This window comes from Anabas testudineus, chromosome 13 (genome assembly GCF_900324465.2).
Source record: "Anabas testudineus chromosome 13, fAnaTes1.2, whole genome shotgun sequence".
NCBI classification, from domain to species: Eukaryota; Metazoa; Chordata; class Actinopteri; order Anabantiformes; family Anabantidae; genus Anabas; species Anabas testudineus.
In genome coordinates this window covers 11372221-11390555 of record NC_046622.1, presented here as the reverse complement: position 1 = coordinate 11390555, position 18335 = coordinate 11372221, and the positions used below count along the sequence as shown (strand labels likewise).

Sequence of the window (18335 nt, the reverse complement as noted above, 5' to 3'; positions counted from 1 at the left end):
TAAAAGAAGCAGGACTTAAGATGCGATTTCAATTATTCGTTGGAGAGACATGCACCAGGGACAGGTGGTGAAGCAGCAATTTGTATGGCACACATGGCAAAGTGGCTGCTTAAGACAAATGTGGAGAAGAAAGCAATGTAGTGCTTAGGTTTACATTTAGTAATTTGGCAGACACTTTCATCCAAGGCAACTTACAAGTGAGGTAAAAGGCAGAGTAAGCATAAGGAGGTCTTGTGCCTAGGTCACAGCCAGGATGTGAACCCCAGTCTCCTGCATGGAAGGTGACAGTGTTACCACTACACCATACAGCAATGCTTTAAAGAGAATTAATGGCAAGTTTCTTTTTTCTCTGGATACTTTTTTACTGTGTAAACATTATTTTTGGTGACACAACATTAACAAAGTAGAGAAGGCTGCACTGCCTATCTGAAAAAAAAGAAAAAACGAACTACACATCCTTTACATCGGCCATATAGTGTCACCACCAGACTGAAATAACAATGATAGCCTTGCTCACAGGATGAGGGGCCCTATCAAGGCAGGACGAAAGGAAACACTAGTCTGATAAGTGTCAGAGAATGCCCTCTGCCTCTCTCTATCTTCCCCAGTGGTGAGCATTAGCAGGCTGCGTACACTTATTCTTGCTCCGGCTTCAATACCAATAGACCAATGGGCAGGCCAGATAAGACTCTGCTCGGTCACCCTCGACCCTGGTCTTCCTGGTTCTCAGCACCAGGTATTTAGACTGGCAGGAATAGAGGGTCACTCCCTTCAACAGCATTTCCCGTTCACAAGAGGTGACTTCTATTATGGGCTCCTGTCACACTGGCTGTGCCTCCACTTGTGTCCCGTGATCACACCCTGTTTACAGCTTCAAGCAGAGCAAAAGCAACAGGGTGACTCCAACAGGGCGAATTTTCAGGAATTAGGAAATGCGAAAACGTTATCAGATTGATGTCCATCCAAATTTGAAGTGAAACGCTTACTTGTAACTTACTTTTGTTAAAAATTGCAATATTACATGGAAAAATAAGGGAGATGAAGAAGAAAATAAAAGATTAAAAGTGGAGCTGGAGCAACAATAAAATACGTTTTGCTTCGGGAGAAGTCTTTATCAACATTTTCTCAGATCAGCATTGCCAGATGTTCAAGTTCATATTGCCTTTTGAGTATAGTCAAATACCATACAGACTCTTTGGGGTAGAGTAAGCACAATCATACGGCAGGAGACAACCCTTAATCTGCTCCAGACTTTCTGGTGTAAAATGCAATGTTATGAATAAAAGAGAGCATATAAAACACGGAATGCAGCAGCTATGAAAGGGTGTGTGTGTGTGTGTGTGTGTGTGTGTGTGTGTGTGTGTGTGTGTGTGGGTGTCTGTGTGTATCTAAAGTCTGTGTCTGCTATTTGCCTGTGGACAGGCATGTATGTGTGGGTGGGTTCCTGCATGTCTTAGTGCAGCATGTGTTACAAATGCATTTACATTTCTTTTGAGTGTGTATGTTGGGAACTCTGTGTACTTACGTTGTATATAGTATCTAGGTCTTACATCATTACATTGGCCTACTGCTTCTCTCCAGTGATTTTTTTGTACTGTTAGCATAATGGTTTTGACCTGACCTGGATTATTGTGCTTCTGCTTTTCAGCAAATGAGGAAAAAGGAAAAGTGACCGTCACCCTACAATTAATGCATTTTCAATCAAACGAAAAATATAAAAGAAAAATATTTATTTGATGTTGTCATTTTAAAATGAAAACAAAAAGTTATGCAGCTAACGCTAAATTGTTGATGCTTCAGTGCTCTGGTGCACCCTGTCTCCTTACTGCCGCTACCTCCTGGACTTTGCCATCATTTTCTTCCTCTCACTGCTCTTTCCTCACACAGATAGTTTTTAAAACACTTGTATTATGGGAATTAAAAAGGTTGCCCTGTCTAGGTCTCTCTCCTTGGCTCAGACTCTAGGTTAAAAACAGTCCATGGCCCGACTTTCTCCCTCTTCTCTCGTTCTCTGTCTATCTCGCTCTCTGTGTTCAGTCGCTTGGTCTTTCTCTCCCACTCAGTCTCTCTCTGTCTTTCTCTTTTATTCTCTATGTCTCTCAGCCTCTCTCTCCCTCTCTGTCTAGCGCTCAGGCCTTGTTTTGACTAACTGGTCCTGCAGTCGAAATCTCCCAGGAGCATGCACCAGACCAGAGTGGAAACTGGCTCAAGTCTCAGTCACAGCGAGGCCTGGAAAAATGAAGGCGGGGGGGGGGGGGGGTTGGGGATGAGGCGGCTCTGTGTGTGCACACTTTCAGGTCTGCGTCTGTGTTTGTATGGCTGGCTTGCATCGCGTACCCCCGACCACTTGGGCTTTGTATGTTTTGCATCTGCTTCTTCTTCCCTCTTCTGCACTTTCACTTCCACTTCGCCACCACAGGTCCAGTTAGCCCAAGACCAACCGGACCATTCCCGCCATGCTCATTTCATGCTCGGGAAAATCGTTTTAGAAGTTAATGTAATCTGCTGCCAGCAACTAGTATCTAAAAAAATGTAGGAGAGCCCTTAATAGTAGGATCTCCTTGAGCCCATATCAGACAGTAGATGGTTTTGCTGCCATTGTTTTCTTTTCAAATTCCAAAGTTGTGTTTTGTCCGTCTTTATTTTTTCAATATCGTTTTCTTCCCTCTCTTAAGTTTTTCCTATTCCTCCTCTTTCGTGCCATTTTTCTGCACTTACTCACTCTGTCCACCTTCATCTGTGTGCTTCTTAACAATCTGCCTTTCTCTGCGCTTCACCTTCTCCTTCATTCATCTCTGCTTCTCCCCAACTATGTCCTCTCCTGTTTGAACCCCCCCCCCCCACTCGTCACGTAGATGTAGGTAGCCCCGTTGCTTTTTTTTTTGGGTGGTGTAGAGTAGAAGGGGGGGGGGGGGGGGTGCTGGCGGTGAGCAGAGGGGAAAAAAGGGCCAGTAAAACAAAGAGAGGTTGTCTGCAGGCGAAGCAGGCAGGAAACGCAAGTCTCCCAGGACTCTCCCCCAGTCAGTGCTCCTTGGCTATCCTGCCAGCCCACACCAGATTGAACCTGACAGCCCTGCTGAGCCACGGCAGCCGGCCTGTTATTTGCCCCTCTTCTTTTTCTTTTTGTCTTTCTCTTTATTACCCTTTCCTTTCTTTAATTTGTTTGATCATATTCTAATTTATTCGCTTTTTGTGCTTTGTAGCAAGTTTTTATCCTTCATTTTATTCTATTCATATGTTTCCGTGCTCATGCTTTTGCATATTTCTCTATTTCTTAAACCGCTCTTTTCAGTCATAAAGAAAAACCCTCTTGTCGTCTTCAGACAGGAATGAGTCCTTTGCTCGAACGACAGGGGTTAAGAGTTGAGATCAAGAGGTCCCTGAGCAGCAGGAAGTTTCCTCATTGGATAATATTCTGCTAGTAAGGAAAAGGGATGAAAAGCAACAAAACATCCTTTGAAAGTAGCTCAAGGCACATAATTGGATTTGAAGTGTTTTTACATTTTTAGTGATGGATTATGAAATAAGTATAACAATAAATCACTTATGTGGCAGGTTACCAGGGAAAGTTCAGTTTTAACCGTTGCGGTGAGTTCAGAGCTCAGTTTTGCTCAAAGGAGCACTGCCACACGAGGGCAGTATTGTACAACGTTTAGAAATGGCCGGACCTGCTTTGGCAGCAGATGATCAGACGTGACTCTGGTGTGGCTGTATGGGGTCAAATGGGTCAAACCCCAAATATGCTGTTAGGGTGAAGATGACCACTTCTGTTTGCCCATGACACATTAAAACTGAAGGATTTGCCACATTTACAAAACAGACATTGTTTAAACCAAATCACTCTCCATGTATAAACACAAACATCATCTACAGAAGTGCATACAGAGAATCACATGGCAGTGAAAACTGTTAACTGTTGATAAAGCATAAATGAGAATATACAATATAAATATTCATGTTTGGAAAACACCCACCAGTATAACAGAATGCCAGACTATAGCCTGGCATCAGCACATGCACTTCTGAAATGAAAAATATTCTAATGATCACACCTATTCAGTTTGATAATGAATCAAACATGTTGTCTAACACCATGCTGCAAGGCACAGTGTTTAGGGAATGATAAAGCCCAGGTCTTTTTAATTATCTATAGCATCTTTATGCATCTACTTAGTTATTGTGATATAGAAAACTTCCACCTATGTCATTCTGCTTCTTTTAAGATTTGACACCCCCCAATTTGAGTTATCTAAAAAATTCAGCCCAAACATATGGGAAATGGGATTGCAGCTTGACCTTCAAACACCTTGCTGATCCCAGCAACAACATCTGTCATCACTTTTACACTGACTCTGTTTGCTTCCCTGTGGGAGAAATACTGCTGACAAAAACATTTGCAGATCACCATAACAGTGTGAATAAAGTGTTAAGCCTATCTGGCCACAGTACACATCATATTTCCTTGTATTCTGGCAAGTGTTTCAATTGCTTTAGCCTGCAATAATACAAACCATCAAAGGTGCCGGCCAGGTGCACAGTGAGTATGCCAGGGGAACGATACATGCTCTGTTTTATCTGCTCGTGTCAGAGTGATTGCTTGTTCTTGGAAATCATCCAGCTTCACACTCAGTCAGATTTGAACCACAGACACACAGCAGGTAGAACTCATGCAAACAGGCCCTGTTTGGCTGTTTGTCAAGGTTTCATAGAAGCCACTCGTGTGGGAAGATGGGATGAGGCTGTATAAAATGTGCATATATTGTCTGTGTTGGTCTGTTTTACTTTAATTTACATAATTCTCGTTATTTGTGGTCAGAGTGTTGCAAGCTGTTTAACCAACTGTACTTTCTGTCAGAGATTGTGCCATCTACGTTTTAAGCACCACTGTGTGACAAACAAAACCACATTATGTTGTCCAGATATCCTGTGAGGGGCATCTCACACCATGTTTTGATAGATTTATTGAACACATTTGGCATCAATCTCCCTGCCCTGTGTTGAAACTGTTGCACAAAAGATATGACACACTTGGAGTAGACACGCACACAGGCACATTTAGAGATTATAATTTGATTAAATAGAAGATATCTTGGTTGGATAACTCCAAACCACTTTTATAAAATGTGGATAAGTGATCCTTTATGAGTCATTCATATTTATCACCCTCAACCGGGAAATATTTATGACACATACTGAAACTTTATCCTCCCTCCTCTCCTGTGTTTTCATTAGACCCTTCATATGATGCTGTAAGGCGGACAGGATGGTCAAACAACATGCACAGTGGCAAAGGTAAGGACCCAAAATGGAAGATCTGCATGCATGTTTGACTGGACAAATGTAGGAAGTATGTGCGGCTGTAACTGTCCAGAGAGAGCACAGATGTGATTCGTGACGCATTTCACCTGATGTGCCTCCTCTGCTGAGCTTCATCAGTATGCGGTGCAGAATAAAAACACCAAATAATAAGTCAGCATCACACTTGAAGCATTTCCAACATCCACAGAGTCTAGACATGTGGGACAGACTTGTAAAGATTACAGCCTCTGTTGTCAGAACATGAACACACAGTCGTATGTAGTCTGTCGAGCTACCAGCTACTGACCTATTTACTTTGGACCACTGGTGACGTGCTTTCAAGATGTGTAGCTTATCTGTAGCTAGCCCACTGATGTTTTCTCTCTGTCCCCGTCTCTCGCTGTCTGTTTCTCCTTCCCTGATTGTCTCTCTCTCTCTCTCTGCAGGCTCACCAGTGGTTGCTCAGAATATAACCAAATCAACCGAGCAACCAAGAGCTCAGCCAGGTAATAAGTCATGTACTCATTATTTTAAATAACCTACTATTATACACCAGTGTATTTAATGTGTAGAGTAACAGAACTCTTCTTTTGCCCACAGATCCATACCAGATTCTGGGTCCCACCAGTAGTCGTTTAGCTAATCCAGGTACGATTTTAAGCTTACTCAACTCTTTATGATTTATGAATACAGTTGCCAGGCAGATGGGCAGTTGTCTTGGAGATTTGAGACCAACAAAGTGACAGTGATTCATTAATTTGGGTGTGTTCTTGTTTAAATGTGTCTGCATTACTTTCTGACCAGCGTGTGTGTCTCCCATCAGGCTCAGGTCAGATCCAACTGTGGCAGTTTCTCCTGGAGCTCCTGTCAGACAGTGCAAATGCCGGCTGCATCACCTGGGAGGGCACTAATGGCGAGTTCAAGATGACAGACCCGGACGAAGTGGCAAGGCGCTGGGGCGAGCGTAAGAGCAAGCCCAACATGAACTACGACAAGCTGAGCCGTGCGCTGCGCTACTACTACGACAAAAATATTATGACCAAGGTGCACGGCAAGCGTTACGCCTACAAGTTCGACTTCCACGGCATCGCTCAGGCACTGCAGCCGCACCCCACTGAGTCCACAATGTATAAGTACCCCTCGGACCTAGCATATGTGCCTTCCTACCACGCTCACCAGCAAAAGGTCAACTTTGTATCCCCACACCCTCCTTCTATGCCTGTCACCTCCTCCAACTTCTTTGGACCCACTGCTCCATACTGGAGCTCACCCACTGCAGGCATCTACCCTAACCCAAATGTTCCTCGCCACCCAAATACCCATGTGCCATCCCACCTGGGAAGTTACTATTAAAACGCCCGTTTTGACCAACCACCACCCCCAAAAACTTTTCCTTTGCCACAACAAAGTCCATATTTGCTGACCTGCACTCCCACTAACATCAAACCAATGAAGACTGAATTGATGGAGGCATTTGTCCTCTTGAGATATTTAGCTCCTGAATGAAGGATGATTTAATTGAAGGAGTTTTATATATAAATATATATATATTTTAGAATCTAGAAACAACTGGATGCTATGGTTCAAAATGGAATACTACTTATCTTTACAAGACTTGCGACTCTTTATGTTTTTTTGGATGTGCATCTGAATCTCCCGTGCCTTTCTCTTCCCCATCCTCCTGAAGGTTGCACCCAGAGGGGTCTTTTCCAAAATCTTCCCAATCCGAAGTCTGAGAACAGTAAAACCTGAGTCTGTCTGCTTCCTCACCTCACTACAATACCAGACATGGGCCTATGATTTATGGGTCTCAATCTACATCCTCCTCAGTACATTATGTACATTATGCTTAAAAGTATCTTCCTTTCCGCTTGTCTTAAGCCTTGTCGGGGTTTCTTATTCCCACCACAACTGGCCCTCTGTTTCCACTGTCTCTGTCTGTCTGTCCATCTGCACCTCTTTATGTTTGTGTGGAGAGTCTTCTGGAATTCGCTGGACAAGAAGGAGCTCTCAAAGAGATGGACTTTTCTCAGCACTGAATGAAATCTGGCAACTGGAATATGCCAATCATGATTTAATTTATCCTCCAAACTGGAAGGCTAGAGAAGAGTTAAATGCCAGAGAAGGAAGCGCTGTATGTTTTGCTGACCTGGGTCAACTCAGTTACAGTACTTAAAATGCTTTTTGTGTGTTGTGTGTGGTGTTCAAGATAGGCGACGTGTACAGTTGACTTGTTGTGCTGGAGAAGCTGAGTCAAGATGTAATTTAAGTAATTTGCAACTATAATTCAACCCAGGTCAGATGTTTTCAGGGGGCCACACACTAGGCTATTAAATGTTCGCCATGTTGTTGCCTTTCAGCCGTGCCATTTCCAGATGTTTTGTTGCTCGACCATGTCAGTATTAATGTGAATGTCTTCTGGTTTGTGAAACACACATAAAAGGAATACCCTGCAGCAAAATCAAAATTTGTCAGATGTTTACATTTAGTTAAAACATAATGGAGAAATTCCTTCACACTTGAGATAATGTTTGCTGCACCTGTCTGAATCTAAAACATGATTCAGATGTGATTATGTAGATATTATCGAAATACTAAGGCTGAAGGCTGTATATTTTGGATATTTCGTGCATGTTCTTTTTGTTTTTTAATCTGGAGTACCTTACAGGACCACAAATACATTTACTTTTACTCCACCATTTTTATTATGCGCCATAATAAGACTCAAAAGTCTCAAAGTGTTAGTGCCTTGCCTTAATTGCTGTTTAATATCATGTACCCTCTTCATTAAATATGAAACAGCATTGCATCTTACAAATGATGAGATGAGATACATGAACCATTTTGATCTCTCACCAGATATCTGACATCTTTTGATTTTGAGGTGCGACCGATAACAGCTGCCATGCTGTCTCTTTCCTCTATGTAGGCCAGTCAAGACCGTATAGGTCAGCACAGAGAAGTGGCTTAGCAGTAAGTCATTTCAATAGACAATCAAGATGCATTTTTACCAGGGCTGGATCCTAGTTTGAGAGCAGCATGTGTGTTTGAATGTTAGTTTCTCACTGATCTAAAGCCCAGCAAAATGCACAAGAATTTCGAGTCAGGATTTCATCATCATGTAACAGTATCATGTAAAAACATATCCATCTTCAGGTGTTCAAAGCTGTTGATATAGCAAAAGTATTTCTTAAGAGTAACTGAAAAGTGGACACTTGAAAATAAATTACTTGGGACCAAGTAGTTTATCAGAGAACAAAACCAATAAAGTATGATAAGATGAAACAAAGAAATCCTCAGATTCGCAAACGCTGTGCGTTTGTCAGACCTATTTTTTATTATTTTATAAGCATCACTCAACTAGGCATTAAAGCAACTTACTGTATAAATTATGCAGAGTTATTTTCATATGTGACACAGAATTAAAAAAAAGTCAAGAGAATTAATACGAGTTGACCTCGGTCAAAAATGCAAACATTTTAAGTCCATTTCTGCTAAGTCAGGTGTTCCCAAACCTGGTTCCTAAAGCCCACTGCTGTGCTACCCACCACTGATTACCTGGATTAGGTGTGTTAAGTCAATCAGAAGCTGTAAGATACCAATTCACTCCCAGCTCCTGACTGACTGAAGATACCTGATCACAGAATCAGCAGTGTGTAGGGCAGGGATAGTTGGAAAACAAGCAGGGTAGTGGGCTTTGAGGACCGGCTTTAGTAACCCCTGCGTTCGGCATTTTAAGTGTTTTTATATCTGTACATTTGGGCAATACATTTTTAACATTTTTATTGTCTTGTTGTTGTTGTTATTGTTTCTGAAATTTGGTTGTAACATCCTAAGTGCCTTCACGTGCACAAGATATTTTCTTGTATTCCCAAAACTATAAATGCCTGCTTGAATTATAATCCAATAGCCAGGGATTTTCCTTTACTCTGTATGTAATGTGTGATGATGATGGCGTGTTCCCATTGTGAATCACTTTCCATAACAGATAGCCCTGGGATTGGCGGCTTTTCCTGTGCATTAAAGGATTTCAGGTATTTCGCAAAATAATAACAACAGTACTAATATCCTCAAACAGCTTCTTCTGAAGATTTATAGCTTTAAAAGAACAAATAAAAAGGGAACGTAATTTGTAGCATAAAGAAATTATTCTAATGTACCCTTAACTTCCATGTTTCATAAGCATTATCAATGAAAAGGGATCTGTGTTACTTCGTATATGCAATGTATTTTGGATATCAAATATATATATATATATATACATATATATATGTGTGTGTATATATATATATATATGTGTGTGTGTTTATAATTTTACAATTAACCATTGTATTATTGTTATTGTCATTCCTGAAATGTATGAAGTAATACCTTTTGGAAAAGGGCTTTTGTATAGGAAAATGTGACAAAATAAATGTTTTTACCTCTTACGTTATCTTTCACTGCCTGTCTGTGACTTCACAAGAGTGTCTAGACAGATGAAAATAAAGTGGCTGTCAGAATATTTGCAGAAACCATATCTACAAAAGTACAATACAGTCTTGACGTGACTTGTCATTTTACGCAACTGTCTCAGCTGTGTTGAAAAACCTTGAGTTGTTGACATTTCGTGAAACTCAACAGACATTCAAAGAGTATTGTTCTTTAACATATTCATTGCTTTAAGTGAGCAGTAATGTGTTATGTTGTTTTTTTAGGCCACAACATTTGTATTCTTGTACTTAGCTGGATTTATTTACACCCGGTGATGGATAACTGTTTTTCTGTGTCTTCTTATTTAAGACAACTTTGTTTTCATCTGCTTCAAGAAACAAAACATACATAATGCATTAAGTCTAACAAAACAGTCTTACATCTAATACTTCAACTATAAGTGAAGTGTAGCTTTTCCACCTGGATTCTTATGTGTTTTATACAAGAACAGAGTTGCTGCTATGGTTTATATACAGGAAACTTTATCTTTATTGTCCTTGAGAGGCTTATTATCTGATTGTAGTATAATCAAATTTATGCACAAACTAACTGTGACAAGGCTCCACATAAATTGTGTGTCTATTTAAGAGAATATGCTGTCCTTTACTAATTTATTAGATACACCTAACGCAACCTAATACAACAGTGATGCAATGAATCCTTCCTTAATGAAGATTGTAACATAAATAGCTTTTCAAATGTTGATCCAACAAACGTTCATAAAGTGGACATACAGACGCAGACAACATTGTTGGTACCCTTCCATTAAAGAAGAAAAAACCCACTATGGTTGCTGAAATAACTTGAACCTGATAAAAGTAATAATAAAGAAAAAATTACTAAAAATAAACTAATGAAAAACAGACGTTGCTTTTGAGTTGTGGTTCTAAAGCTATTTAAAAAACAAACTAATGAAACTGGCCTGGACAAAAATGATGGTACTCCTAAAAAATGCTGTGCACCACAATGAACATGGAGATTAAAAAGAAAATTACAGATAAACATATTAAAAGTAAAGACTGTTAAATCATCTGCAGGCAACTTAATGTTCCTGTGACTACAGTTTCAAATATCATTCAGTAGTTCAAGGTGTACAGGACTGTAGCCAACCTCCCAGGACATAGCCATAAGAGGAAAATTGATGACAAATTGAAGAGACAGATAATAAAAATGTTAACCAAAGAGCCCAGAACAATTTCCAAAGAGATTAGAGATGAAATCCAAGGTCAAGGTACATCGGAGTCAGATCACACCATGAGTCACTGTTTAAGCCAAAGTGGACTTAATAGGAGACAACCGTGGAAGACTCCACTGATGAAAGCGAATTATTAAAAAACTAGAAAACACATATCGACAAGCCACAAAGCTTCTGGGAGAATGTCCTTTGGACAGATGAGACAAAACTGCAACTGTTTGGCAAGTCAGTGAGACTGTGAGACACGGAGGAGGCTCGGTTATGTTCTGGGGCTGCTTTGCTGCATCGGGCACTGGGTGTCTTAAATCTGTGCAGGGTACAATGAAATCTCAAGACTATCAAGGTATTCTGGAGCAAAACGTGCTGCCCAGTGTCAGAAAGCTCGGTCTTTGTCACAGGTCATGGTCTTTCAACAGGATAATAACCCAAAACACGTAGCTAAAAACACCTAAGAATCATTGGAGTATTTTGAAGTGGCTTTCTACTAGTCCTGATCTAAATCATATTGAACATCTGTGGAAACAGCTGAAACATGCAGTTTGGAGAAGTCACCCTTCGAACCCTGGACAGCTGGAGCAGATTGCTCATGAGGAGTGGACCAAAATACCTGTTGACAGGTGCAGAAGTCTCATTGAAAGTTACAGAAATCACTGGATGACAGTGATTGCTTCAAAAGATTGTATCTATTACTTTTGTCAGTTTCAAGTTATTTCAGTGACTTTTGTGGTGTTTTTCTTTTGTCTTTTTTTCTTTGTCCACATCTGTATGCATGTTGGGGTTTTCTAGATTTTAGTTTTAGAACTATTTCCAGGAGGAGGCAGGGGTGACAACAAAATAACACTTAATAAATACCAGATGTGAAGCTGATTACTCAGACAGCTCAAATAAGCTGATGGTGTTCACAGCTTTTGAGGTCACACAACAACACATACACAGCATTCAAAGACAGTGCTCATAACCTTATCCAAACAACTTAATGTCTTTAAAAGCTTTTAAACCACCGTTTAAGGATCGTTTATATCTACTCATGGCAAAACCTTATTTTAGTAACTATGTGATCCAGGTTTTACCTTGGTCATTTATCATATTGTTGTAAAATGTCCATAAGTAATTAATCTGTGAATGAATTGCCTCCAGCCTGGCTCCAGGTAACAGGTCCGGTCTGTCAGTCAGATGTTTAAACTCTTTGCAAGATGCCAAAGTGTTCACTAATCACACAGGACTCAGAGTTTCCAGTATATCCAGCACTGCAGCCAGGACACTCAAAGTGATATACAACAGAACTTGTGAACTCTTTAGCTGTAAAATAAGAACATTTCTCCCATTGCATCATAGACTTTATGTCTTTGGGTAGAATTTTCTTTATTTTTGATTTATTTTCCTATTTGTCACTGAAGGGCAGATGCAATACATCCATATTTACTAATTTAGCATGTTCACTATGGTTCATTTTTTTCTGTTTGTATATAGTCTAGTGTAGTCTGTATGTAGTGTAAATATGTAAATTCCAAATCTATCTATTGCTGGAACTACTTATAGAGGAAATAATTTTGGTTGCTATTAAACCTAAAGAAAAAAGCATTATTACAAACTGCCACAGTTCCAAAAAAAATATACCTCAAAGAAATTAAATAATTTTTAATTGGACACTGGAAAAGATTTTGCCTCTGGATTATTATAATATATACAATTATGAATTGTGAGTAAACATAAAGTCTGGTTATTCCAGAAATTCATTTTGAACTAACTTACTTATTGAATAATGATTCTTATGTCATATTAACGTTTAAAGAACATGATGATATGCAGTGTTATTTTGGTAAGTTGCTATCATATGCTAATTAGTCATTTTACACATGTGTCACTAGTATTTATAATAATTTACTCTCACTTTGCTTTTTACTCTATCAGCTTTCCTGGTTGCGGTCACTTACACTCAAAGCATGTGGTTAGGTTCGCCCTAATAAAACCTTTATAAGCTATCATATAATAGGGGCTGTTATATTCCTAAATGGAGAGCTCTGGTTTCGTGTTCAGAACCTTCAGGCAAAATTATGGGCAGTAAGCAATAGCTCTTATCTTGCTCTGTTGTCGTTGGGTCCCTGTTGCCTGTCACAGCTTCTCTTTGTTTCTAAATGAACAGCTGTGATAGGGGTTGGCACCTGTCATTATGTTGCTTTGACCTTTTTGATCACAGTCCTCATATAATGTTTTGGCTCACTGGCAGAGAAAAACGATACACAACAAAAAGATTTTTGATCACAAAAATAGTCTTTATTCGGTGTATTTTATCCCCTGAGATCAAATTTTTAAAAGACTTAACAAACAATTAATATTCATAGTACAGTTAGTGCTGCATGCAGCCATATTCTAAGTGCTTCCTGAGATCATTGGTGTCCTCACAATGTCAACTACAGGAGAAAACCACAACTACATTGCCAAAAATTCAAAGGTTGGATAGACTGGCCCCTAAGCCCAACCCTTAGCTAATATCTCAGTGTCTAAATGGTTAAGCATATGGTAACTCTTCTAGGCATTTGTTTGTTTACAGCAGCCTACATTTACATTAATTATTGAACAAGCACTTTATCTTTGTCTCACTCATGATAATAGTATGGTCACAAACACAGGTCCTTAATTAGTAATTCCAAGATGTAGACACAGGATTATGGTTTGCTTTGCTGTCTCCTCAAACGTTGCAAACCTTTAAGGCCAGAGAATTAGAGTCACTTGTTACATATAGCAAGAACACATAAGCATAGTACCAGTAGTAGAAACTGGGAAGTCTTTTTTTCCCTGTTCTACAATTGTGGCCTCACCATCTTACATGATCTGGCCTCCCAGAAAGTTTGTTCAGCAGAGAATGTGTGCGGTTTTACATACAAATAGTTACATGCAAAATAGCTTTAATATCTACATATGTTAAACACAAAAGCTTCCTCTACTTCACACTGAAATGCTACATACTGTGTTGTCTGCTAGATAACTCCACCCTACCAGTCTCACTTGCTAATGTTCATTGGTAGCCAATAACTCTATGTCACATTTGGGTGACATTTGAGGTATCACCAATTTCAATCACCTCAAACCCCTGGTTGTCATATCCATGTCTGGTGTGGTGATGATGACCAGCGATGTTGTAGAAACAGTAGCCACAATGTGCAGTGGTCACAGGCACCACCTTGGAGAAGTTGGAGAAATCTACCCTGTACTTGTCCTCCTTGCTTTTGGAGATGATGGGCAAGAAGTCATAGCCCCACATGATCTCCTGAGGAATAAAGGAGGTCCGCACTTGGTAGGATGTGCTGGTGGACTCTGCTGTGCCATCAAGGAAGATGACCAGCTCAATGTCTTCCTTTTGGAGCGTGTCCACTGTCATCTCAAAAAAAGGGCTGTTCTTGTCGATAATGTGGTAAAGTGTGAGAGGACTTATGAAAAAGAGGCTGTCCTTCCCAGCATCCACCATGAAGTCAACGTTCACCTGGTCCATGATGGTTGTCTCCCCATCTGGTGTGCTTGTCGTTCTCAGTAGCTTGGCATAGATCTGGCTTCCTATCATCAGAGTCTTGCGCAAGTTGGCCACTCTGACTGACAAGCAAAGGGAACCATTCCTGGGGCTGATGACAGCCATTTTACTAAATGTGATGGTCTTTGCTCTCTTTTTTGGTGAAGCAATCTTTGACATGATGAGTCCACACATGAAGCAGTTAATAAAGGCTCCGAAGACTGCCTGAATGGTGACAAGGGCCACACCACCAGGGCAGTAAGGGGTCACTGCTCGCACACCATACCCAATAGTTGTCTGGGTTTCAAGTGAGTAGAGAAATGCTGCAGTGAGACCTGCAACACCCCAGATACATGGATTGTGGTCTGAGGGTGGGTTTTGCCATGTCAGATCTCCATTATTGCGGGCAATCCAGTACCACAGCAGGGCAAAAATGAACCAGGTGAGGGTGAAAGCGCCAATGAAGAACAAGAGAACATAACGCCATCGGCTCTCCACAAAAGTGGTCCAGAAATCAGCCACGAAGGCGTATTGCTTGCTATACTTGATGTTTCCATATTCAATGTTGCAGCGACCATCTTTGCTCACTAGTCTTGCTCTTTTGCTTCTTCGTGTTGCCAGGCACTCCCTGATACGGGTGCTCAAAGATCCACACATTTTCTAAAAGCAGACGGCCTAAAAGACAATAAATCATAAAGAAATTACATAAACAACCAGTAGAAAACTAGCCAGATGTGTGAATACACAATCCTTTTCTTAGGGTTGTCTAAGATAACACGTCACAATGTGATCACAAAAGTATATACTATGAAATAAATACTGTATGTTACACTGCTTATCAGTAGCAATACCAGTCTGATCATAGCTGACTTGACTCTGCAGCTGGTGTCCCACCACACTTTGGCAGCCCCAGTAATGACAACAAATCTCTTTATGAGCAATAAAAATCAGTGGAAAAAGAGAGAACTAACAAATACTCATAAAAAGTACAGTTGATGGGACCTATCATCTAACCAGTCAGGCAGCCGCAGGCCTTCTCCAACTGGGAATGACTCTTACATAATGTAACCAAGAGCAAATATAATTTACATAGAATGTGCTGCATATGTAACAATATTTGACACTTATTGGATGACTTTGAAATAGAGATGTAATCTGTTAAATGTTTGGAAAAAAGCAACTTCATACACATTCACTAAGCATGTGCCCTACTTCTGTATACAGTAAGTAGCTTTTCTGCTATCTTGCTTCAAAGGCTTTGCTCACTGTGGACTGCTTATGTACAGCCTCACATGTATCAAGCTGCTCTGTCCCACTGCAGGTTTAATGCTTACTGAAAGGCTATAATAGTGGGTTAAAGCAGTGCAGTAAACGCCTGGAGTTAATGAGAAACTAAAGTTTCCACTGAAGCATAACACATAAATGCTCCAAATAAGCCAAATAATTTAGGAATTTTGGTTTTATGCAAGTATCTCTACACAAGGATTATCTTTGTTTTCTAGGTTTTAATGTAGCAAAAATAAACGTGGCATTAAAATAATTTGGGTAAACCCTGCCTAAGGACCAGCTGCTCATAGAAATAACAACCTTTGACTTTATTCAAGCTCAGAATTCTCTTAAGTCTGGTGCTTGATGGATGGCAACTGGTAGTGTTGGCTGTGCAAAGGTTCCCAAATAAGTATCCCCTCTGTTCTTGCCAACTCATGCAAACTACCCATTTGGATCATGGCATGCTTGTTAGTCTGTATGAAATAGGACAAAACAATCAGTGCAGTGAGATTATGTTTTTGTTTTCAGCCCTTAAAACTCACATACACTCATTTTGCCAAAGAAAATCTGATAACCACAACGTATATTTTGAATTAAAGTAACTTTTGAAAGTAAAGCGTATCCTCCCTCACCTAAACATTAGGTCAGCATGTTTTACTGTAGCATAAGAAAACAACTATATGTAAAGTGTGAAGGGGTTGTGTAAAGCAGTTACACAGCTTTGAATGGTTGATGTATTGAGTTGAGACATTAAAGTTTTAAAGTTACAGCAAGTAAGTATACACAAACAAATAATAATAATTTCAACAAAAGCCAGCTTACTTCAGTTCAAACTCACCTTTATGAAATGTGGGTTGATGAAAATCAAGAGGTTGCGTCTCCTCTTCCGTGCCGTCCGTGCTTCTTCTTGAGACAGTCTAAATATGTCCTTCTCTTATGCCTCTATTGCCAACACCTGCACACTTTTATAGTGTCTTGTCTAGATATGCTAAAATCATCCAGGTAACGTTTACACCCACAAAAACATGGAGTAACCATCCACCCCCACACACGCACATCATCACACCCTCTTTGATATGGAATTTTTTTTTTTTTTATTATTGCTGAATGGTCAAAATAAACAGTTGTGTATGTGCTTTCTTATTTATTTGCAATCATAGTGCAGTACTGCTACTTATGCTGCTGCTACAGTCTTTAGTGTCTATACACAAATCTACACCAATGAACTACACATCGGGGTGGCAGCAGTGTGTCAAGCTTAGCACGAGTGGGTGGTTGATTTAGGATGCAATGTTACAAAAAGGAGTAATCCTATACTGTAGAAGAAACTAATTGACAAGTGGAGAGTGTAAAGACTTTGTGGGAGCTAATACTATAGCCTACTTCCATTTACTGTAGAAAAAACATCCAGGTGAAAGATAACTGAAACCAATAACTGTAAATGCCAAACCTGCATGTGCTATGTCTGTATATGGTTCCGGTGCTCTGCAACTCATTGACGAACAGCCTGTGAAGCATTGTTTACTGTAGACACACACACACGCACACACACACAGACACACACACCTTTACGGGTAGTGTTTGGGGGAATTCTAAAATAGTGCCAGTATTTGGCGAACGAATGTGTTGATCAGCATGGAAGAACTTTTTAGGACCTAATATTAACTTCTGCTAGTCATGCTGTCATTAGACTATGCTCATTATAGAAAAGATAAATTAATTATACATCATTTATCTGAAATTCATCATAAGTAATAGCATGGTTAACACACAGTTATCACTATCAGTCAGTAAGCAGCATCATCATCATCTTTATCCAAGCAGCAAGCATTTCCCCACCCTGGGTGATGGACAAAGACGACAGAGGCTGAAGAGATAAAAAGTGAAGATCCAATGGCGAGCTCTCCTCTACAGGGGCCAACCAGTAACCAAATAGGTGCATGATCAAAACGTGTTTTGAATTGTGTGGGGAGAAAAAATGTGTATTCTATTGACAGCTACAATACTTTACTGTTGACACACAACAAGGTCAGACTTTGCTTTTCTTTCCTAAATCCATGCAACTATTAAAAAAAAGGAGAAGACGTTTGGTTTTTATGTTATGTTAGAATTTGTTAGCTGATTTGTCCGTTGAACAATCGAAATCACAATTTTTCAGATGAAATTCTGGTAAATGGCTGCACTGATCGCTGGGTTGGTTCAGCAACGTAAGAGCTGAGGGGACCACCTTTGATTGATAACGACGCAATCGGAGATAATTACTGCCACAAAAGGCCAAACAAAACATGGGTTCTGAGGCAGAGTGATGTGATATTGCAGAATAAATCAGCAGTGTTTTCACTGAAATTTAGTCACCTTTTGATGATAATTATCATTATCAAACAAATTTCAGATGTCAAAGGGAATTTATTGGACAGGTGATTCTATAGAAGGATACTTTACAATGTACAGACGGATGTAGTTACAGGCAGAAAATGTTAAAGCTAATGGTGACGTTAGTGACGCCTGTCTTATTTACTGCTGAAACCTCTGGGCAAAACCTTCTTACGTTCTCCCTGATTTTACCTCTTGAGTCATTTTAGATAAAAGCATCTG

The 18335-nt window shown here is 40.0% G+C and overlaps 2 protein-coding genes across 8 annotated transcripts in view; one reads left to right on the top strand and one right to left on the bottom strand.

Annotated features, from left to right (window-relative positions):
* Positions 1-9728, top strand: part of fli1 (Fli-1 proto-oncogene, ETS transcription factor) — a 29563-nt gene extending 19835 nt beyond the window's left edge. For all 7 annotated transcript variants that reach the window (XM_026365411.1, XM_026365427.1, XM_026365405.1 and 4 more), the window contains 4 exons: positions 5233-5292; positions 5745-5804; positions 5899-5946; positions 6122-9728. In XM_026365411.1, the coding sequence (XP_026221196.1) occupies positions 5233-5292; positions 5745-5804; positions 5899-5946; positions 6122-6651 (698 nt within the window). In that variant the 3' untranslated portion in view covers positions 6652-9728. The remainder of the gene's footprint in view (positions 1-5232; positions 5293-5744; positions 5805-5898; positions 5947-6121) is intronic.
* Positions 9729-13216: 3488 nt separating this feature from the next.
* On the bottom strand, positions 13217-16687 carry LOC113148922 (potassium inwardly rectifying channel subfamily J member 1). Its single transcript, XM_026340678.2, has 2 exons — positions 16579-16687; positions 13217-15146 (listed from the first exon to the last, which is right to left on the bottom strand). The coding sequence occupies exon 2, from the start codon at positions 15126-15128 to the stop codon at positions 14007-14009; it is 1122 nt and encodes a 373-aa protein (XP_026196463.1). The 5' UTR covers positions 15129-15146; positions 16579-16687; the 3' UTR covers positions 13217-14006.
* Positions 16688-18335: the final 1648 nt, after the last annotated feature.

What these genes read in the sequence shown, in the direction of transcription:
- LOC113148922 (XM_026340678.2), bottom strand. Translation starts at nt 15,128, where the DNA reads ATGTGTGGATCTTTGAGCACCCGTATCAGGGAGTGCCTGGCAACACGA.